The sequence below is a fragment of the Hemiscyllium ocellatum genome, chromosome 3, assembly GCF_020745735.1.
Source record: "Hemiscyllium ocellatum isolate sHemOce1 chromosome 3, sHemOce1.pat.X.cur, whole genome shotgun sequence".
NCBI lineage: Eukaryota > Metazoa > Chordata > Chondrichthyes > Orectolobiformes > Hemiscylliidae > Hemiscyllium > Hemiscyllium ocellatum.
In genome coordinates, this window is record NC_083403.1 from 31531825 (window position 1) to 31556354 (window position 24530).

General features: G+C 39.8%; 1 protein-coding gene across 1 annotated transcript in view; it reads left to right on the forward strand.

Moving 5' to 3' along the window:
* sec63 (SEC63 homolog, protein translocation regulator) overlaps positions 1-24530 on the forward strand; it is a 110777-nt gene that overhangs the window by 11436 nt on the left and 74811 nt on the right. Inside the window, exon 2 of the mRNA XM_060856506.1 lies at positions 20093-20192. Coding sequence (XP_060712489.1) covers positions 20093-20192 — 100 coding nt within the window. The remainder of the gene's footprint in view (positions 1-20092; positions 20193-24530) is intronic.

The window sequence follows — 24530 nt, forward strand, 5'->3', positions numbered from 1 at the left end:
ATCCCACACTAAAATTCTTCTGGTTGTGTAATAAATGAAAGCAATGGGAATATTTGCTGCAAGTCTTGTTGGGAAGGTCAGTTGGGAAGGTGTTTGTGGACTAATGGTATTCTTGAAGTGTTTGATCTAGTGTCAGGATTCTTTGTTTCTTTTACCATTGTCCTTTTAGCTTGCCCCACTGGTATAGTTTTAGCTTTGCATTACCCCCTCTCCTTCAGATGAACCGTCATATTTGAAGTTATCAAAAAGGTAAACAACAGAATTGTAATGAATTACACTACATTTAATTGCTTTTGGTATATAATATACCAACACAAAAATGATACAAAGAGTATTGCAAGACACAACTTGATCTTGAAATGTATCCATCTACTAGACAGGAATTAAAAAAGACAACACAGCCAATGTTGTCTAAGAAGCCTTTGTAAAATTTGATTTTTATTTTGAACGAAAGATCTTATTGCATTCTGGCAATTTGCTTGTTAATGTGATGATAGGCATTTGACCTATCATTTTGATGTTTGTTCTCCTCATGAACTGAAGTCCAAATTCCATGTGCCTGCCAGTGCCTGTTAGAATACCATCGTCTTATCCTTCACCTATCTAACATTCTTAACTGTGGATACAATTTCTGTTTCAAATACGAACACTGGCAGAAAATTCTACAGCTTCACAAGTTATTTTTTAAAAAGTCGTGTGAAAAAGAAATACACATTCTTTCTTGTGACCATTTGTTTTTGAATCCTTAATGTGCAACAATTTATATCTGCCTAATATATCTAATCTCCGTCATCTCAATCTGCTTGTTCCAACAAATTCAATTATCATTTCTCAAGTCTCGAATTTATACTTCCTGCCACTAGGCAGCAGTTTTGGAACCTATTGTCTCAACAGGGAATGGTGACAGTGTTAATGTTACTGGAGTAGTTGTGCAAGAGGCTTGCACTAATTCTCTGGAGACATGAATTCCCAACACAACAGCTGGGGGAATTTAAATTCAATTAACAAAATTAACTTGAAATAGTCTCAGTAATGATGGTCGTGATACTACTAGATTGTAATTAAAAAATTTAGTCACTTTCCTTCAGCAGTGAAATCTGTAGTCCTAAATGGGCAAGCCTGTATGTAACTCTAAACACTCACTGATCTGGTTGGCTTTATGAGGAGAAGCGGTGAAAATGAATTAAAGTAATTTGCTCATTTACTGAGGTGGTGAACACATCAACTGTATGACTGCCTCCTGTGCTAAAACAATTCTGTGAAATTTTCTGCCCCCTCAGTTGATATGCTTCCCTCTGCCCCATTAAGACTTGATATTTACTTATTTTGAGCAGTAACTTCAATTATTCCATCTCAGTCATATTGACCTTCTAAACTGATGCAGCATCAATGAGAAAATCTTTCCCGACCTCTTTTTCTGTTCAACTTGCCTCCCCTCAGATGGACCATATCCACAGATCAGCTATCACCAGCCCTCTTAATCTCTGCATCTTGCTCCAAAATGTCTGCTTATTTGTGAGCAAGGTCCTTGCAATCCATGAATTTATTTTAGCTGATTGCATTGACATTGTGGCTTAACAGAAACTTGGTACGAGTGGGAGCACCTTTCCCCTTAATGAAGCCTCACCTGAATATACTTTCAGAAAGCCCAGGTTCTTATTGTCAGACTCTGCATTGACCTGATCTCCATGTTCTCTGGTACATTATCCTTCTTGTTTCACACTCTCAAAATCATTGTATTCCACCCACGTTGTCAAGTAAATTTTAAAAAAAGTCACTGGGATGTCTTCACTGCTCTCTTCTTTCAACTTCTACATTGAATAACCTTACATTCTCAGCACTTTGAAGGTACATGCCAACTCACCATATTTTCTTCTGAATTAGATAGCCTCCTGTCCTACCTAACTATCCCCTTCCATGTGAACTCCCAAATACACATCTTAGGCTATCCCTTAACACTACTACTGACTTAGTGATGACAATAAATGATGAATGACTTTGTCACTAAAAATGAAATAATCTAATCAATTGCCATTGCCATATATCCCTGCTTTTATCAGTCTATTATGCTGAACTTCCTTCAGTGCTTCCACCAGCATGAGCCCTGAGTTTGCATTTTTCTTTAGTTTTTCCCATATCTGAAGAACTGAGTTAATCTTGTCTGAGACCCACATCCTAGTCCCTTGATTCTATTCCCAATAAATGCCTGACCATGTCATTTCACATTTCCCCGTACCCACCTCATCATCATCCTGTACCTTATCAGTTTCTCTGTTCGTTGATATTGTTAAGTTATCATTCTTAGTTATTGTGTCTTTCACCTTCAAATCTTCTGGCTCTGCTCACTTACTTGTGAAAATCAATCCATGACCCTGGCATCCTTGCAAACTACTCTCCTACCACTGATGTCCTTTCTTTTCCAAAGTCCTTAGGTGTATTTCCACCTCCCAAGTCTATAGCCTTTTAGACTCCAGATGATGGTCCTACTGGCCAAGTTAGATCCCAAATGATACTTGACTTGATAGATCATATGCTTTCTTCATTTAACACGATGGTCATTCACTGAAATAGTCATGTGAAGCTACAGAGTTTGACAATAAATATATTTATTACACAAAAAGCAAAAACAAGGTAAACAAACCAAGCAATCCAGATATGGAATGTTAGAAAAATATTTTTTTTAAAAGAAAGGTCAGAACAAAATTTCAAACTATTTCTTGCTACTACTTAACAGCAATTCAAACCCAAATAAATGACATCTGTATATCTGATCTTTCAATTTGATTTATTCTCCCCAGTTTCTGTTTTGTGAACTGTGAAGTTGCCTGACATGATTATTTGCAAAACTGAGAGCTCAGACTTCCATAACCCACTTTTCTGCTGAGGTAATTCATGCCTTTAACTGCATTGAAAAATCTCCTTTTGGGGCTGAGACTTTCCTTCTGACCCCAGGCATGTCTCCTCCAAACTGCTATTAAAAAAACTTTCAATCTTTGTGCTTTCTCAACCAAAAAATATATCCTTGATTCTTCTGAATCAAAGACAGTCTTCAACATTTATTTCATCTATCATAAAACACAACAGTATAAACAGTTTGCCATTTAACTCTCCAAGAGTTCCCTTCTCTGACTGTTCCAGTGCTTTCTTCCCCAGTAGAATCCTTTCTTAAAGTAACTATCAGCCAAGGGCTACTATGTTCAAATCCAATCCTCAAAAATATTCTCTATATCACACACCTTTCACCTCACACTTTTTTTCCCAGAACTCCTGTTTGAATTCTTCTGATCAGATTATCAAACTGCCACAGAACTGAACCAGCTGTTATTATTCACAAGTGACATCTTGTATTAATGTGACAAAGAAAAGCTTCCCTTCTGCATGAACTCCTCACCAATGTCCTGTACCATCTCAACATGATGTCCCAACTCCTATAGTCAGGCATACCGATTGCTGCCTTAACCACCTGTGATGCAAATTTCAAAGAATTATGCACCTGAACTCCTAGGTCTCTCTTTTCTACAATACTAACCAGGGCCCTACCATTAATTATATAAGTCCTGTGCTTGTTTGCTTTACCATTGCATTTATCCAAATTAAACTCCATCTGCCACTCCCCAGCCCATTGATCCAATTGATCAAGTTCTCTTTATGATCTTAGTCTCAGAGTAGAATCATAAATCCCATCCTTCAAGTCCATACTGATCCTCTGAAGGACATCCACCCAGACCCACCCCCTACCCTATCCCCGTAGAGTCTAACCCACCGCTCCTACATATCCCTGGGCAGTATGGGCAATTTTGAGTGGCCAGTCACCTAACCTGCACATCTTTGGACCTTGGGAGGAAACCCACACAGACATGAGGAGAATGTACAAACTTCACAGTCACCCTAGGGTAGAATCAAATCTGAGTTGCTGGTGCTGTGAGACAGTAGTGCTAACCACTGAGCCATTGTGCCGCCTACTGTCTTAATTGTCCACTGTACCATCAATTTTCGTGCCATCTGAAAGCTTACTAACCATGCCCCCATATTCTGATCCAAATTGTTTATATTAAAGACAAACAAAAGTGGACCTAGTACCAATCCCTTTAGAACACTGCTGGTCACAGGCCTCCACTCTGAAAAACAACCCTTCACCGCCACTCTGTCTCCTACCTTCAAGCCAATTTTATATCCAGTTGGAAAACTCACCCTGAATCTCATGTGATCTAACTTCATTAATTAGTCTATCATATGGACCTTGTCAGAGGCTTTACCAAAGTCCATATGAAACAATGTCTACCTCTCTGCTCTCATCAATCCTTTTAGTTACTTCCTCAAAAAACTCAATCATGTTTGTGAGCCTGATTTCACTTGCACAAAACTGACGATCTCTAATTAGTCCTTGCCTCTCAAATGCATGTAAATCCCATCTTTTGGAATAACCTCTGACAACTTACCCACTATCAATGTCAGGCTCATAGGTCTAAAGTTCCTAAGCTTTTCTTTTGAGCCTTTCCTAAATAAAGGCTCAATCTCTAAAGAGTACCTTTTATGCACTAGGACACCCAAATTCCTATGCATCTCAGAGCTCCGCAATCCCTCACCTCCATCTTAAATATATGCCCTCATATGGTGGCATGGTTGTTCAGTGGTTAGCACTTTTGTCTAACAGCACTAGAGACCAGGGTTTGATTCCAGCCTCGGGTGATTCTGTGTGGAGTTTGCACATTCTCCCCGTGTCTGTGTGAGTTTCCCAGGGTGCTTTGGTTTCCTCCCACAGTCCAAAGATGTGCAGGGTAGGTGAGTTGGCTATGCTAAACTGGCCATTCGTGTTCAGGGATGTATACGTTTGGTGTATTAGTCTGGGGTGAATGTAGAGTACTAGGGGAATGGTTCTGGGTGGGTTACTCATTGGAGGGTCGGTGTGGACATGTTGGACCAAAGGGCCTGTTTCCACAATGTAGGGATTCTATAAAATTCTATAAGCCACCTCCAGTCCTCTGCCACCTCACCCGTGGTTATAGATGATACAAGCATTTCTTCTCGAGCCCCGCAATTCCTTCCCTAACTTCTCACAATGTCCTGCGGTAGATTTGATCAGGTCCTGGAGGTTTATCCATCTTTGTCGTCTAAGACCTCCAGCATTTGCTCTTCTGTAATGTGAACTGTTCTTAAAACATGAGTTGGAGGTGTTGGTATTGGAGTGGGGCGTACCAAGTTTAAAAATCACATCAGGTTATAGTCCAAATAATGTAGTGCTTCCAGATAAACCTGTTGGACTATAACCTGGTGTTGTGATTTTTTTTAAACTTAGTTCTTAAAACATTAATATTTATTTCCCTGAATTCTCTAGCCTCCATTTTCTTCTCCACAGTAAAAATGGATTAAAAAGTATTCACTTAATATCTCTCCTATCTCCTGAGATTCAACACACAGGTGAACTCACTGATCTTTAAGGGACCCTGTTCTCTCTCTCATTGCTCTTTTGCTCTTAATGTCCTTGCAGAATCTTTTTGGATTATCCTTAACCTTATCAGCCTCGACTATTTCATATCCCTTCTTTGTCCACCTGATTTCCCTCTTAAGAATGCCCCTACATTCTTTATACTCTTCAAGAGATTCATTTGATCCAGTTGTTTATATAGCCATAGACATGTACAGCATGGAAACAGATTCTTCAGTCCAAATTTTCCATGCCAACTAGATGTCCCAATCCAATTTAGTCCCACCTGTCAGCACCTGGCCCAAATCCCTCTAAACCCTTCCTATTCATATACCCATCCAAATGCCTTTTAATTGTTGCAATTGTACCAGTCTCCATCACTTCCTCTGGCAGCTCATTCCATACATGTACCACACTCTCTGAAAAAGTTTTATATCTGTCCCCTCTCACCCTAAACCTATACCCTCTCATTCTGGACTCCCCCCACCCCAGGGAAAACACTTTGTCTATTTATTTTCCATGATTTCCTCTATAAGGTCACCCTTCCGCCTCCAATGCTCCAGGAAAAGCAACCCCAGCCTGTTCAACCTCTCCCTATGGCTCAAATCCTCCAACCCTGGCAACATCCTTGTAAATCTTTTCTGAACCCTTTCAAGTTTCACAACATCTTTCCGATAGGAAGGAGACCAGAATTGCACGTGATATTCCAACAGTGGCCTAACCAATGTCCTGTACAGCTGCAACATGACCACCTAACCTGTACTCAATACTCTGACCAATAAAGGAAAGCATACCAAACGCCGCCTTCACTGTCCTATTTACCTGTGACTCCACTTTCAAGGAGCTATGAGTCTGCAATCCAAGGTCTCTGTTCAGCAACACTCCCCAGGACCTTACCATTAAGTGTATAAGTCCTGCTAAGATTTGCTTTCCCAAAATGCTGCACCTCGCATTCATCTGAATGAAACTCCATCTGTCACTCTTCAGCCCATTGGCCCATCTGATCAAGATCTCATTGTAATCTGAGGTAACCTTCGCTGTCCACTACACCTTCAATTTTGGTGTCATCTGCAAAACCTACTAACTATACCTTTTGTGCTCACATCCAAATCATTTATATAAATGACAAATAATCTTCTATTCTGGACTAGAACCTCAACATTTTTATTCATCCATTTTTCCCTACTCTTAGTACATTGGTTCTAACAGGAACATAAGTCTGTATGTCTGTGAACTAGTTCAAGGAGAATGAAATGTATATGTTTACTTTCTCAATTGTATTGAGTGCATCCAGTTTTTACAAAGATTGCTCTAAGGATTTTCTGTTTGTAATATTTAGAAAGATGCACGGATTTGCATAGAACCTTCCACAACTTCAGGGTGTCCTAAATGCTTCACAAACTTTATAACGTAAAAAATGCGTCGCATGAAATTCTCATGATCAACATTTTTTATGATATTATTTGATAAATGTTGGCCACGGTATTGTGGATAGCTCCCCTGTTCCCCTTCAAAATAATGCCTTGGAGATCTTGTTTGCACCTGAAGAGGGAAATCAGACCTCTGTTGAATATTTCATCCCAAAAGACAGTGGTAAACAGTGAAGTGCCAACTTTTTTTAATACTCATGTTCTGGATTGAGCCTTGAACCCGCAGTCTTCTGACTCTGGAATGCTACCAATTGAGTCATGGCAGACGCAAAATGTGATACATGTATTACAGTGGATTATCATGTTATCATGTCTGTGCAGGTTAATTTTACTGTGTTGAAGTCCAGGATCGATCTTTTGCTTTTATTTAAATTGAAGTATTCAAAGTGTGTGTTTTGCTAATTATTTATAGTTAGTGGTGAGGACCTGAGGGATGCCTTGTAGACTTCAGACCATTGAAGTTTTTGAAATGAACTTGAGATTGGCATTTGCTGCCTGAACACTGCATCAAACATTGGCAGCTTACATTTTTCAAGATGTATTTAAGTTCACAAATGTATCTTAAAGGAATACTTTTAGGGATTAATCATTAATTGAAGATCCAAAATATAATCATATCTCATAGCTTACTGATGCTTAAGATGTCTTTCAGAATTAAAAGTTGCAATTTTCATACGTTACCTCTTTGCAGATCACTGCAATACGTTGAGGAATACCTTTTTTTGTTTTCAGTTTTATGTATTATGTCCAATAATGTAAACACGCAACAGACTTTCAGCATTAATCTTCAATGATGATACCAACAGTGGAAATTCGAGGTTTACCACAAATGATTGGAGAGATTCAACTTGTTTATACGATATATAACTTCTCTATATAGGCACTGGCAGCAAGATCAGCATTTATTATCCCCAGTTGCTGTCAAAAATGGTAGGGAGTTACTTTTTTGAAAGACTGCAGTCAAGATTTCGAGGCATTGCATAAATGTTGGCAAATGGAAACAACAGTGTTAAGCTATCTTCCTGCTGTAGTGGGATTCTGGTTGATGTTCTGTTCAGAATTAGCCAGAATTGGAACAATGCATCTGGTGTCAATAAATACCAGATACTGCAATGGTGTAAAGAATATGAGTCCTGACAATATTGTTGACGGCTAGTGTTCCAAAATTAGCTTCACCCTGGCCTGTGTTATTGATTACGTGTTCAGTTTTGACCACAGGATTGAAAAGAAAAGAGAAATTCTATTTGGCCAGTTAATGCTCCATTGATAGTATTGTCACTGATGCCTTCTCTCAAAGAACAACATCTGCTTGGTCCTCAGTTTCGATTCTTCCAGGGTCTCACTGTTCCTGACTGCAGTACACCCTTGGCCCAAACATGGACAAAAGAAGTATGTGGAGGTGCGAATGACTGCTTTTGACATCTTGGCAGCATTTACCTGTGTAGTGCTTTTTTTCATAGGTTTTAAAATATTACAACAAATACAAAACAATGCAATTTAAAACAATACAATAATAGTAGGAGAAAGTGAGGACTGCAGATGCTGGAGATCAGAGCTTAAAAATGTGTTGCCGCGCTTTTCCAGCAACACATTTTTAAAATACAAAAATAGTACAAAACTAAACCCAAATAATAAAAAAAAACCCCAACCCACCCTCCTGTACGAATGTATAAACATATATAGAGAAATATAAAATTTTAAAAACCGAAACTAGCTATTTAACTAAATAGATAGATAAATACCTAACAACAAACAAATAAATAGTAATAACTCAGCCCTTTCAAACAAAACACTCATACATTCACAGTTCCTCCTCCTTGGATATTGGACTCATAAAACACAATCGTTACGACTATGTAAAAGCCCTTGTTAGTGTGGCAGATAAATCTGTGTCCAGGTATTTCAAAAAGGGTTGCCATGTCTTGTAGAAATTCTCAGTTTTGTGGTGTACCATATTTGTGAGAAAATCCAGGGGAATATGCTCCACAACAATCTTCCACCAGCCCGACAGGCCTAGGGATTTTTTGGATATCCAACCTAGCAAGATATTCTTCCTTGCACAGAATGTAAGAATATTGAAAAGTTTTTTCTTATGCACGTCTGCAGGAAATACAATGGGTCGGCCCAAAAGGAGAGAAATAAGGTCCTCCTCTACCCCAACACCTAAAATCCCCTCCATTGTACCCACCACAGCGCTCCAATATGTTTGAAGCCTGTCACAAGACCAAAGACAATGGGAAAGTGTACCCGTACAGACCTTGCACTTGAGGCATGCTGAAGCTACCCCTGGTTTAAATTTTGACAAACAGTCTGGGGCTAAGTGGACCCTGTGGAGAATGTTCAACTGTAAAGTCTGGGTCCTATTACAAATTGATACCTTCCTTGCATTCTCCCAAATATCCTCCCATGCCTCTGAAGAAACTTCAACACCCAGCACTCTTTCTTACATCTTGCAGAGTCGATCAGACTCATCTGAGGTGGCATCCCCCAACTGATGATATAAAGTACTGACAGAGAGTGTACTCTTAGCCCTTAGTACCCCTCTTTCTATATCAGATTTGTAGGGATCAGTCAAAAGTGTGTGTTTTTTTTTTGAATAAAATTTCTAACTTGAAAAAAATGAAAGAAGTCTCTATTAGGTAACTCGTACTTCCGTACTAACTGAGAGAAGGACATCATTACGTCTCCCTCAAATAAATTACCCATGCAAGATACATCCCTAGCTGCCCGACGTTTAAATCCTGAATCTATCATACCTGGTTGAAAACCTGGCATACCCACTAAAGGTCTAATCAAAGATGTTTTGCCAACATTACCTTCCCTCTGCCGAATTGCGCTCCATGCTTTAACAGTATTGATCAGTATTGTTATGGCAATATTCCCTAACTGTCCTCACGTCGTCCAAAATCAGCAAACTGGTAAGGGGACACCTTGCCTGGGAGGCTTTGATATCTAGCCATATTGAAAGAGGATCCCCACAAACCCAATCACTCATGTAGGTCAAAACCGAGGGTAATTGGTAATTTTTAATGTCCGGAAGGTCTACTCACCCCCCCCCCCCCCCCCCCAAAAAAAAAACTGAGGCTACTGCAGTTTGGCTAATTTAGTGAGGGGCCATTTACAGTGCCAGATAAAGGAGCTGAACCAACCTTTCAGTCTCCTGAGTGTTTGTATATTGAAAATCAGGGGGAGCATCTGTATAGGGTATAGCAAACGAGGGAGAATATTCATCTTAATAAGGGCTATCTGACCCAACCACGAGACTGGAAGTGCCTCCCATCTTTGGTGATCTTGTTTAATTTTTTCAAATGATTGAGTAAAATTGGCTTTGAACAGCCAATCCAGAACTGGAGTAATGAATGTGCCCAAATACACAAAACCCCCCTGTGACCACCTAAATGGGAATCTATAGTCCCTCTCGAGCCAACTCTTTTGTAAGACCACCATAGGCATAGCCTCTTATTTAGCAAAATTAATCTTATACCCTGAAAAAGCGCCAAATGTGTGAATGCATTGTATCAGGCAAGGCACTGAAACTGCTGGATTTGTCAAGAAAATTAGAACATCGTCTGCATACAGTGAGATCTTATGTAATTTTGACCCCACTTCTGGAGTTGATATATTGACATCCTCACGAATGGCCTCTGCCAACGGTTCAATCACCAACGTAAAAACTAATGATGAAAGGGGACAGCCCTGCCGGCTGCCCCTAGAAATATTAAAGTTGCTTGATTGTACCCCGTTGGTAATGACCACTGTGAGAGGTACACTGTAGAGACCCTTTTCCTACCTTATGAAAACTTTGCCCAGACCAAACCGGTCTAGAGTATAGAAAAGGTACGGCCACTCAAACTCGGTCAAATGCCTTCCCGGCATCTAAAGAAATCACCAATCGCTGTATTGACTGCTGTTGGCTTGCTTGAATTACGTTAAGCAGCCTCCTAACATTATTGGAGGTTCTGCAACCCTTTATGAAGCTCGTCTGATCCTCTTTAATAATAGAGGGTAGCACAGTCTCCAGCCTTAACGCGAGAGTCTTCGAGAGGAACTTAAAGTCCACATTTAAGAGCGAGATGGGCTTGTATGAAGCACAGTCTTCCGGATCCTTCCCTTTTTTAAGGATAAGTAAAATATTGGCCCCTCTGAGTTGGTGGGAGACAATCATGACTGTATGAATCATTAAACATATTCAGCATCGAGCTTGACAGTATACTTATAAATTCCTTTATAGAATTCACTGGAAAGTCCGTCAGGACCGGGCGCCTTTCCACTCTGAAGGTGCCTCACAGCTTCCTGCACTTCTTGCTCTGATAATGGGGCATTGAGAAAGGACTGTTGCTCGGGAGCTTCAGATCTCGAAAAAAGGATTCCATTTTGGCCTGCCCCTCCTCACAATCCTTTGATATAATTTAGAGTAGAATCTCTGGAACGCCACATTAATCTTTTAAGAATCGCGTGTTAGGTTCCTAGACCCTTCCCTAATTGCTGTAATGGTTTATGTGGCACTTCTCTTTCTGGCAAGGTATGCTAAGTATTTGCCTGGCTTGTCACCATGCATATATAACCTTTGCTTTGCAAAAGCCAGCTCCTTCTTTGCCGTCTGCGTGAATTTAGTGCAGACCGCAATGCCGTAATCCTCTGTAATTTGACCAACGAGGGTCTGTCAAAATAGGTCGTCTTGGCTGCCTTCAACCGTGCTTCACGGAGACGTTGCTGCTCACCCTTCTGTCGCTTCCTACTGGTGGAATATGAAATAACTAGGGAAACTGCTTTGGCAGTTTCCCAGAGAACAAACGATCTGTCAACTGAGTCTATGTTGATGCGCCTAGGAATGCCTGAAATTCCCTACAGAAATACTCCACAAACTTACTGTTCATGCGAATAAAGGAGTCCATTCGCCAGTACCTTGAATCCACTGTAACATCTTTAATCTTAACCATGAGGTACACTGGAACATGTTCAGAGATGGCAATGTTACCAATCGTACAAGATGCCAGGATTACTGCAGGGGTCAGAAAAAAAATCAATCCTCATGTGACATCTATGTGGATTGGAGAAAAACGTGAAATCCCTACCTGTAGGGTGGAGACACCTCCAGACGTCCACTAACCCTAATTCCCCACACAGACCCAATAACTGTTTAGTTTGTGCAGAGGGTATTGAGGGACCTTTAGGCAACCTGTCTACTGTGGGGTCCATGAGGCAGTTAAAATCTCCCCCTATAATGATGTGCCGAGACTTGAGACTTATCAGTTTAGAAAAAGCATCTACGAAGAATTTAAGAGGATGAGCTGGGGGATTAAATGAGCTGGGCGGCACAGTGGTTAGCACTGCTGCCTCTCAGCGCCTGAGACCCGGGTTCAATTCCCGACTCAGGCGACTGACTGTGTGGAATTTGCATGTTCTCCCCGTGTCTGCATGGGTTTCCTCCGGGTGCTCCGGTTTCTTCCCACAGTCCAAAGATGTGCAGGTCAGGTGAATTGGCCATGCTAAATTGCCCGTAGTGTTAGGTAAGGGGTAAATGTAGGGGTATGGGTGGTTGCACTTCGGCGGGATGATGTGGACTTGTTGGGCCGAAGGGCCTGTTTCCACACTAAGTCTAATCTAATAATAAAAAAAATTAAACTCTGTCAAAGCCATTCTGCTGTAATTTCAGATGCTCCTTGTCATCCAAATGTGTCTCCTGTAACAAAGCAATATCCACCTTCTCCTTTCTAAGACTCAAGAGTACCTTCTTCCTCTTAATTGGTGAGTGACTTCCCTTGATATTCCAGGTACACCATTTAATCAAATCATTAGCCACAATCTTCTGAATTACATTTAAATTCCAGAGGAACCCAACCACAAATTGCTGAGCCTTGGTGTCGCATAAGGCTCAGCTACATAAACTAAAACCACTACATTTAATAAACATACAAAATTATTAAAAATAAAAAACAAAAACCAGAAAACAAACCAACATATAAAGCGCCAATAGCGTTGAGTAGGGGAACTCACCCCCTGCCCGGAGGGGGCAACTACCCGTTCCGATCTGTCCATAAATAGGCATCTAACCATCTCAACCACCTTCACTTCTCCCAGCTAGAGCTGCATCGCAAGCACAAGCTAAAAAGAATAAACATCCCGTAGAATATCAATATGAATAAAAAAAACATTCTTTTATTTTAAAAAAAGGGGAATATTTACCCCACCCATCCTTTGGTATATCTTAAGTTAGAAATTTAAAATGTACATCTTAACCGCCGCCAGACATAGTTTGAACCAAATTGTTATCAATAGAGGAAAAAAAAGGGAAAAACAAAGCTCCAACCAGATTTCCTCCATTTCTTTTACAGAATGATAAACACATACCCAAGCAACGATATTTATATATACTACAATTGTTTAAATTAGGTTAGTTTGTCCACAAAGTCTCTTGCCTTCTCTGTGTCAAAAAGATGCATGGATCCATCTAAGTGATCCGAAGCACTGCCGGATATCTCCGGGAGTACTGAATCCCAAGCTCCCTCAGTCTTCTCTTGACACCATCATGCGATTTTCGTTTCTGGATCACTGCTGCTGAAAAAGTTCTGTAAAAACATGATTTTAGACCCTCTCGTAAATTAGGGCCTTTGGATCCTTCCCCTGGTGTCTGGAAGCCTCCAAGACACACTCCTTGTCTTGGTAATGATGGAACTGCACCAGGAAAGGACAAGGGCGTTGGCCCAGACCTGACCTCCGCGCTGCAACCTGGTGAGCCCTCTCTATCTTCAGTCCCCTCATGCCAGCCTCCAAGTCAAGGAATTTCAGAAACCAATCTTGAACAAATTCCGCAGGCCGTTCACTTTCCTTAGCCTCAGGCAGACCGATGATCCAAATGTTTTTTCTCCTGCCCCTGTTTTTAAGATCATCCACTTGGTCACACAAATTATCAACTTGCATCTTCAAGGCTTGGATCTCATCCTTGAGTGAACTGGCATCAGCTTCCACCACTGACCCTGTGCTCCATCTCATCCGTCCTCTTCTCCAGGTCCAGCTGCTCCTCATGCTTCTGCAGCATGATAGAGACTGGAGCCAGCTTCACTTCAATCTGTTTCCCCAACATCTCGTGAGATTTCGAGAGCTCGTTCACCAGGTCCTGGAGAGTAATCAGCTCTGAGGCTGCTGCAGGCTGAGCTGCAGACCCAGCCTCGGATGCTCCTCCTCCCTTTTTAGGCATTTCTGGACAGCTGAAAATACAGGTAAGTTAATTTTTAAATGTTTCTTGGGGCTCCACAATCTTTCTAATGCCCCAAGAAATCCTGATGACCTGGGTTGGGTGGGTTAAAGGTCCATCCTGCTCCTGCTGCGATGTGAAGCTCTGCAGTGCGATCTTCTCAGATCGCCGCCATCTTAGATCCCTGACTGTGTCGTGTTGAGGAAGCCCTATTTCAATCATAAGTTGTTGTGAGGAGGTGTTTCTGATTTCACAGTCGGTTGGAGTTATACCTGGCACAAATGAAGATACATTTGTTTGGAAGTCACTCACCTCTGTGGCAGGACATTGCTGCAGAAATTCTTGAGTGTAGGGTTTCAGGCCTCAACATCTTCAGCTGCTCCATAAATGACTTTCCTTCTATTATCATGTCTGAAGTGGTGATGTTGGTAAGTGTTTGATACCAATTGAATACCTCTAATTCTGAAGCATTCACTGTCCATATGCGGCAAGATTTGGACCACATACAGCCTGTTGCTGATAAGTGACAAATCGCATTTACTCCATTTAAGCACTTGGCAGTGAGCATCCCCAACAAAAGCAAATCTAACCATCTTCTTTGGGCATTCATTGGCATTACCTAAAAACTGAAGACTGCTGTGGTTCGAGAATACAACTCCTCACTTCAGGATAATTTGGGATGATAAATGCCCATGAATGAAGTTTAAAAAGAAAATACCATACCTGAGTCCATCCATTATTTACATCAGGAGATTAAAGTTGACCAGAAACTGAACTCAGTGAGCCATATAAATAGTATGAATGCTAGAGCAAATCGCCATCAGTCTTGACAAAGCACAAATCAAGTTTGTGATGGAATATCCTCCATTTGCCTGATGGGTGCAGCTGCAACAAAAATAAGCTTGACGTCATTCAGGAAAAGTAGTACACTTGATTAGTACCCCAACCCAATATCACATACCTTCACTCCTTCCGCCACTAGAACATTGTGTGCCATCAATAAGATGTACTGCAGCAGTCTACAGAGCCTCTTTTGGCAGCATCTTCCTAGCCAAGATCTCTACAATGTGGGCCTGCAGATGCAAGGAAGCACTACTGCTTTTGTGTTGCTCTTCAAGCCACATATCATTCTGTCTATACAATCATTCATTCTGGATGTATGTTTGCTCGATGAGCTGGAAGGTTCATTGCAGATACTTTGTCACCATTCTAGGTAACATCTTCAGTGAACCTCCGGCTAATATAATCACTGAAGATGTTAACTAGTATGGTGACGAAACATCTGAAAATGAACCTTCCAGCTCAGCAAGCAAACCTACATCCACAACCTCAACCTGAGCTACAAATCTTCTCAAACCACTAATCATTCCTTTTACTAGATCAAAATCCTGCACTCCATTCCTAACTGTACTGTGCATTTACTTGTACCACATGGACTACAACAGCTGAAGGTGGCTAGCTACTGTTTTTAAAAGTAGTTAAAAATGGGAAACAATATTGGAATTACCAATGATGTAATGTCTCATGAAAGAATAAAAGTGTACAATCCTTCACAAAAAGTAGATTTTTGCTGCTACGAAAGTTGGGTTTGGATACTTGTATGTTCAATTTTGTTCAATGCAAAGAGAAACACCATGTGGTTGACTGCAGTTCTTTCATATAAAAGTTTGTTGTACTTTAGCCAGGCACATTATTTTTGCGATGGCAGGGACTAGTAAAGAATACAGTTGGGTAGGAAAGCAGTGGCTGAGCTACAGTTATCTTGTTGGACACCAATCAGTTAGAGACTGAAAATTGAATAGTTATTTCTGATATGAGAGAACCGATTGGGGAAGAAGGAATTCACATCTTGGAGAAAAGCTAGACTAATTCTGATTAAAAAAAATTCATAAATGTTCCAATCTTAATTGGCAAGGGACAAAAATGGCATGTGTTTCATACATAATTTCAAAAAAGTCATTAAGAACATGTTGTCTTGTCTGTTTATGATATTGCTGGTAGATTAGCCAAGGCAAATTCACAGAGGAAGCCTTAATTGCTTCCTTCGCTTGGGGAAATAAATCCTTATGATTTTACTAAGCAACTAGAAAGGTTATGTAACAGGAATTTGCTTGAGCAAGCTGGTGATGTGCTTCAAATTTAAAACAGTTTTGTTCTGAGATTCTGGGGTGCAGGTATGAAATGAAAACACAGCTATGTCATGGATTGTGCCATGTAAGTTGACCTTTGAGAAAGAGGAGGTCGTATCCTGGGTGGTCACTGTTTTGAAGAATAAATCAAGAATATCAGTCATTAATTTTGAATGTGACATGGTTGATCGAATTAATTACACAATTGAAATACTTTATTGATGTCGAGCAGCATCTGACGCAAGTAGTTGATTTAAGGATCCTGCTGTGGATCAGGTTTGGCACTTTGCTTTCAGAATTGTTCCTTCATAATGCATCATTCTCCTCTCCATCCATTGAATTGTATGTTCTGCATTTTCTGAGGGATCTGATGACCAATTGTGCATGAATGGCATCTCATGGTTTGATAATGAAGCCACCTAAATTGTGCCTATTTCCACTCTGAAGGTTTATTCCTCCCATAAACATGCATCAATTCCATTCAGTGCAAACATCCTTGAATGGCTTGTTGAAGCACATATCTGATAATTGAACTACAAACCTTGACCACCAGCCTCTTGGGTAGCCATATTCCATGCATCTACCACCCTCTGAGTGAAATATCATTTCTTCAAATCTGCACAATAGATCCTCAACTTAAACTTATGACTTCTGGCCTTAAACACATCTGCCATGGGGAACAGATTCTTACGATCTCCTCTATCTACTTCTCTCATAACTTTGTATACGCCAATCATGTCACTCCTTAGCTTCTGTTACAAAGAAAACAAACCCAGACTATGCTCATAACTGAGACTTTTCATCCCAAACAGCATTCTGCTAAATCTCCTTTGCATTGGAATCCCATCCTTCTACTCGTCTCACAACCTGAACTGCACACAGTATTCCATCTGTAATCTAACCAATATTTTATAAATTTGTGACAAAGCTTCGTTGTTCCTACGTTCTATGCCCTGGTTAATGAAGATCCGTATCCCATATGTCACTTGCACCACCTTGTCTATCTTGGGGATCAATGGATTTGTATATCAAGGTCCTTTGTTCCGCAGTACCCCTTAGGGAACTACCATTCATTGTGTATCCTTCCCTTAATAAACTTCCCAAACCAAAATGCATCACTTCGCATTTATGATTAAATTTTATCTGCAATTGCTCTACCTAATTTACCAACTGATCAATATTAGACTGCATCCTGAGAGATTCTTCTCGCTATCAACATCAATTTTTGTGTCATCTGCAAACTTTCATTCTAAACTCACATCAGGTTATAGTCCAATAGGTTTAATTGGAAGCACTAGCTTTCAGAGTGCTGCTCCTTCATCGGGTGGTTGTGGAGTACACAATTGTAAGACACAATTTATAGCAAAAGTTTACAGTGTGATGTAACTGAAATTATACATTGAAAAAAATCTTGATTGTTTAAGTCTCTCATCTGTTAGAATGATTATATGTAAATCACAAAACTTTTTTAAACAAGTTACATTCTCAGGCTAACTGTAACAATTGGTGTCAGCCCAGATAAAATGTTGAATTTGTTAGCTCCCTGTGTTCTGTTGTTGTGCCATAATGTTTCTAAACATTATGGCACAGACAATAGAACACAGGGAGCTAACAAATTCAACATTTTATCTGGGCTGACACCAATTGTTACAGTTAGCCTGAGAATGTAACTTGTTTAAAAAAGTTTTGTGATTTACATATAATCATTCTAACAGATGAGAGACTTAAACAATCAAGATTTTTTTCAATGTATAATTTCAGTTACATCACACTGTAAACCTTTGCTATAAATACTGTGTCTTACAATTGTGCCCTCCACAACCACCTGATGAAGGAGTAGCGGTCTGAAAGCTAGTGCTTTCATTTAAACCTGTTGGACCATAACCTGGTGTTATGTGATTTTAAATTTTGGACAGCCCAGTCCAACACCGGCATTTCCAAATCATACATTCACATCCAAATTGTTAATATAAACAACAAACAGCAAGGGTCCTAGCACTGATCCCTGTGGTACACCGCTGGCCGCAGGCTTCCAATTACAAAGCAATCCTGTACCATCACACTTTGTCTCCTACTTGTAATCCAGTTTTAGAATCATTTGGCAACTTGCCTTGCTCCCCATGATCTTTTGGGCCAACTTTCCATGTGGCACTTTGTCAAATGCCTGACAAATCCATGTAAATCACATCAATTGTTCTACCCTTATCATAGAGTCATACAGCATGGAAACAGACCCTTCGGTCCAACCAGTCCATGCCAAACTAAACTAGTCTCACCTGCTTGCTCCTGGCCTGTATCCCTCCAAACCTTTCTTATTCACTTATGCCTTCAAGTGTCTTTTAAACATTGAAATTGTAGCCACATCCACTGTCTTGAGGAAGCTCCACCCTCTGTGTAAAATGAATTGCCTCATGTCTTTTTTTTAAATCTCTCTCCTCTCACCTTAAATTTAGTCACCTTTTTAAAACAAAATTAATTAAATTACTCAGGCAGGATCTTCCTCTAACAAATCCAGACAGATTATCCCTAATTGATCCCTACCTTTCCAACTATTCATTAATCCTGTCTTTCAGAATTTTTTCCAATAAATTCTCTACTACTGACATCAGACTAACTAGTCTGTAATTATCTGCCCTTCTTCAACAAAGGAACCAAATTAGTTATCCTGCAGTCATCCTGCACTTCACCTTTGGCCAGTGAAGTATTAAATATATTCACAGGGTCCTAACAATCTCCTCCCTTGCCTGGGATAAATCTCATCAAGCTCTAGGATTTTATGCAGCTGTATGTCTGCTTAAACATCTATCACCTCCTCTTTATTAATCTTAGGATCGAACCTTGGCATCCAAAATGATATCCCCGGTTGCAATGTCTTTCTCCTCTGTGAATGCAGATGATCTCTCTTTCTTGAGTCCACCCGCCATAGATATTTCGTGGCCCCTCTTTGCCCTCCTAATTTTATTTCTAACCAATCTCCTACTATGAGCCCTTCCTGAAGAAGGGCTCATGCCCCAAACATCGATTCTCCTGCTTCTTGGATGCTGCCTGACCTGTGTTTTTCCAGAAACGCATTTTCAGCTCTGATCAGCATCTGCGGTCCTCACTTTCTCCTCCTGCTATGAGGGTCTCTACCTTTGTAGGGGTTCCCCCCTTTTTAATGTGCTGTATATGTGTATTTTAAAAAGCTATTTGGAGGCAGGCAGGGAAAGGATCCTGTTCAACATCTATCCTGCAACCAGGATTAAGGCATTAAAAGCAAACGTTGTCACTCTAATTACTTGCTCGTGAATACTACATTTCTTGCACTGTAGTGACTGCTCTTAAACTGTCATTAGCTATGAAAAGTGTCCTGCAATGGTGCATGCTGTTCGTCCTTTAATCTCTTACGGAGGGTATAACTTGCTATGGATGTTGGATTTAAAGCTAAAATGTGATTGAATGCTACTTCTTGGTTTGGTATATTCTACCACTGAGCTACACAGCACAACTTTATGCTTGTGTTCTATAGCAAGGTCACCTTTGATCTGTGTTGGAATGAAAGTTAGCTTTGGATTATTTAGGCTCAGTTTTGGGGAGAAGAGCATTAATTTGATTTACCCTGTGTTTATGTTTCAGACCCAAATTGTCCCAAAAGGGTGGGGGTTAGAGGATGCTCAAATCAGAGGTAAAAGTGAACAGTAGACAAGTCTGATTGATAATTTTCCTCTGTGAAGTTGTCTGTGTTCTGAGGAACAGAAGTTTCTTATGGACAAACTAACAAAAAAATGTGGACAAGAACCCGTGTAAGTCAGCCTTGAATGTCTGTGGCAAGGAGTTTGAAGCTATTTGCCTGCTTGCTGGATTGGTTAATACTTGAAAGAATTGATTTTTTTGTGTATGGGCAAGTAATTCTCTTTTTTTTACTCTTAAACAGAGGAACGCAGGATAAAGACTTTAGGAAAAGTTCATAGAAATTGCTTATGGTACCGCTTACGGTCAGGAAAATCTGGTCACAGTGCGATTCCTACATTAAAGTAAGTATTGTGTTTCAGTCTTTTAACTGTTAATGTCGAAGAAGAGAACTCTACTTTGAGAATTGATCAGATTCTGTCTGGCTCCTAAATTTATGGTTCAATTGCCAATGGTTCACAGGTACCATGAAATTCTAGCCTATTCAGAGCAATTGAGTGTGTGTTCCTGGGAAAAGTGCAGCAGGTCAGGTAGCATCCGAGGAGCAGGAAAATCAATGTTTTGGGCTGGAGCCTTTCATCAGAATCCTGATGAAAGGCTCCAGCCCAAAACATTGATTTTCCTGCTCCTTGGATGCTACCTGATCTGCTGTGCTTTTTGAGGAACACACTCTCAATTGCTCTGAATAGGCTAGAATTTCATGGTACCTGATTAATCAGGAATCTGATTAAGGGCTCTGGCCCGAAAAGTTGATTTTCCTGCTCCTCGGATGCCGCCTGACCTGCTGAGCTTTTCCAGCAACACTGTCTCAACTGTTGACTTCCAGCATCTGCAGACCTTAGTTTCCTATTCAGGGCAATTGTCTATATAAAATTCAGTAGCTGCAATGTGAGTTGAAACCTGTCTACTGTCATTTGGATAGCTACACCACTGAAATCCCAATCTTCCAGCAATAGTGGCATTCTATTTGCAAATTCCAATTTAATTGTAAAACTGTCAAAGTCTGAATTTAGAAATGAACATCAAAAATAATATACTTTTCTGATTGAACTGGGGAGAAAGGGTAAAGATGAGGGAACTGAGAGGATTCAAGAACACAGTTCACAAGCCAGTATTTCATGCTGCATGAAGCTTGAGTCCATTTCTGTGTTACTTTATTGTTTTGGGACTCCTGCCCCACATGTTCCAACACTTCAATTAATATGTAATATTAAAGACAATATAAACAGCATCTCTTTAGGGCATTCTTCACCTTCATGCAAAATACACGCTATAGTGGAGCTGGCATTTCTGATTAATGAGGAATCCTTAGCATTGTGTATACCTATAGGATTCAGAGTGGAAGGAGAATGCAGAAATGTTTCATCTTGCTTCATAGACTTAACTGCAACTGGTAAATCAACAGAGTACATTATTAACTCATTTATTCATACTTTGTTTAGAATAATGCAGCATATTAGAAAATATATCCTTATGAAACTTAGTGCAGGTTCATGAACTTTTCTGTTTAAGGCCGGTAGCTTTTGCTGTAGCAAATCAGTAGCTTAAACTTTTGAATGTTTAATGTGTGGCAGTAAAATGCCTCCCTGAATACAGTCTTCATGATCCTGCTTTTATGTTAAAACCTCTCAATTTGTCTTGCACGGCCAACTGTTTCTCTCTCTTCCCCCCCCCCCCCCCCCCCCCCCCCCCCCCCCCCGCCCCCGCCCCCACCATATGCTATCTTCCAGCCTTCACTCCTGTAGTTCTGATTTACTTTTCATCATTTGTGGTCCTTTGTCCAAAGAACAAAATAATGAGCCTTTCTTCATAATTTGCTTTGCCTTGCTATCCCTCAATCCTACACTGGAATCTTGATTAAAATGCTATCTCTGGGTGTACTTTAGTTCCATTTAATCATTGTCTCTGCTATTCCTTCTAAAGCGATTAGAGAAATGCATATAAGAAAGGATACAATAAATGTAAAAACTGAAATGTTCAATTCTGAGAGAGTATGGCTGTTTCAAATTTAGAGCTAGCTTACTAGCAGTTTAATAGTGTGACATTTGCATACATCAATTAGAGGTGGACACATGAAATGTCAGTTTAAATGATGTTTCAAGTAAATATTTCAGAATGAGCTAATGTGATGTTTAATTAGATATTGCATTTTGAGCACGTACGTACTTGACTGACTACATTATCTAGAAAGAGATTCTGGAATATATTCAATTAAGATTTGAATTGGTGAAATGATTTACTTCAAAAGTAGAAGATATATTACCTTGCAAAAGATTACCATGCTATCTTCAAAGTTATTTAGTCTTTCCTCCCTCTCTTTCCACCCTCTGTCTGTGAAGCTTTCCATTATTTATTTTAGTTGCTTGTTAGTGAAAATGCTTTCCACGTACTGTGCTTCTGTCCCTCTTGATCTCACATTATTTGTTCCCTGCTGTAAAGACTATGACTGGTCTCCACCCTCCTGGCAATTTTTAGTGCATTTTAACTGCAACCTTCTATCTCGATCTTTTGACCAGAATATTTATAATATCAACATTATTTCCTTGCTGTGTTAAATTTTGCTGTATAAAATGTACATTTGTACTTTTATGGTTTTCATAGGGCCTATGATTATTTTAAAACTCCCTAATGTGTTGAGCAAGCAGTTTCATTTCTTACTGTTGTGCAAATTTCTTTTACAGGCAGAATAGAATTTACATTCTCTTTTTCTTGTCCTATAATGCTCATTTATTGCTTGAGGAAATGTTGCTCCGAGAGGAGTTCGGATGTCGTGTTGTGGCTGTATCGGATGTTGGTTAGGCTACTTTTAGAATACTGCGTTCAGTTCTGGTCTCCCTGCTATAGGAATGATGTTGTGAAATTTGAAAGGGTTCAGAAACTATTTACAAGGATATTGCTGAGATTGGAGGGTTTGAGCTGCAGGGAGAGGCTTAATAGTCTGGGGCTATTTTCCTTGGAGTTTTGGAGGCTGAGGGGTGGCCTTTATAAAAGTTCATGAAATCATGAGGGGCATGGATTGAGTGAATAGCCCACATCTTTTTCCCAGATTAGTTGAGTCCAAAACTAAAGGGCATAGGTTGAAGGTGAGAGATTTTAAAAGGCACCTAAGGGGCAATGTTTTCATGCAGAGGGTGGTGTGTCTATGGAATGAGCTGTCAGAGAAAATGTTGGAGGCTGGTACACCTACAACATGCATCTGGATGGGGACATAAGTAGGAATGGTTTAGAGATTTAGGCCAAATGCTGGAAAATGGGACTATATTAATTCAGGATATCTAGTTGGCATGGACAAGTTGGACCAAAGTGTCTGTTTCCGTGCTGTACAGCTGAGTCTATCTAGGACAACCACTGTTTTGCAGTGAACTGGTTTGCTAGGCCGTTTGTAAAGGTGTTAAGTCATATTCAGATGATATTGGACTTGGTACAAAGAGCTGCTGAAGGAAGAGAGGAAAAACGTCTACCTTTAATCTATATTAAATTATTCAAAGTGAGGCACATTAACCAATCTAGCACCAGCATCAATAAGTACTCATTATATACCATATATATGTATATAGGTTGACCTCATATAAATAGACCCATTACTTTGGCCAAAAAACTTGTATTTTCCATATATATGTCAACCCTGCTATACTGCATTAAATCACATTCATTCATTCATACCAGTAACTCTACTCATCACTCTTTGTTTACTATATCGTATCTCTAGTCAGTCATTCATAACTCTACTTACCGCACTTTGGTTTACTACAGCATGTTTGATTCATTCATTCTTTCAGACTAGTACTAAGTCTATCGGTACTTATCGCACCTTGTTCACTATACATCCAGAAGTTAATATTGTTAAAACGTTGATCGTTTTAATTGTACCATTATATCTGAATAAAAGTGAGATATATTAGCTACATTCTGGTATATCTTTAATTCTTTGACAAATGTGTTAATGTTGCTGAGTTCATAACATATAGAGTAAATGGGAGGGGAAGTTCAAGGTGCTTATGCATTCAGAATTTAATAAATGTATCATTTTAAGTGTCGTTACACCAAGCCATGACCATGTTTAACAGTGTGATTTTGTAGGATTTAAATGAATCTTTGACATGTAAAATTTTCATACTGGTTTCTTGCTTTTATCTGGTAATTACCTTCACTGTAATTCATTGTGTTTTTCTTCTTTACCCAGGATTAGTTGTGCGATCAAATTGACTTTTGCTAATAATACGGTATTTCGAACTGCAGCATGAATTTCAGCCCCTCAAAACTTGTGCCCATGTATTAGTTGGCCCCCTAATTTCAGCTTTAAAAAGTCTTCAAAATTCAACCTATATATGAGTATGTATGGTATACAAGTAACAATCCAATGATAACTGGCAACTGTGGCGATTAAATCATTATTTATAGAATTTACATTATTCCCTTTTTGCTGATAATAACATTCACAAAAGATATTTTGAGAAATATCAAATTATTTTTTTCATTGTCTCTGTAGCATTGCACAACACCTCTTTTCTAGAAACCCCAATAACCTCTTGGTGCAGGTACCCCTTTTCGGGAAACAGATAATTGATGACTTTCATCAATCCATTTGTGCTAGGGCGATTTCCTTTTTTCCATGCTATTCGCTTTTACGCTAATGAGATCAGTCCTTCACTGTGTTTTGTTCTACACTATCCCATAAGTCG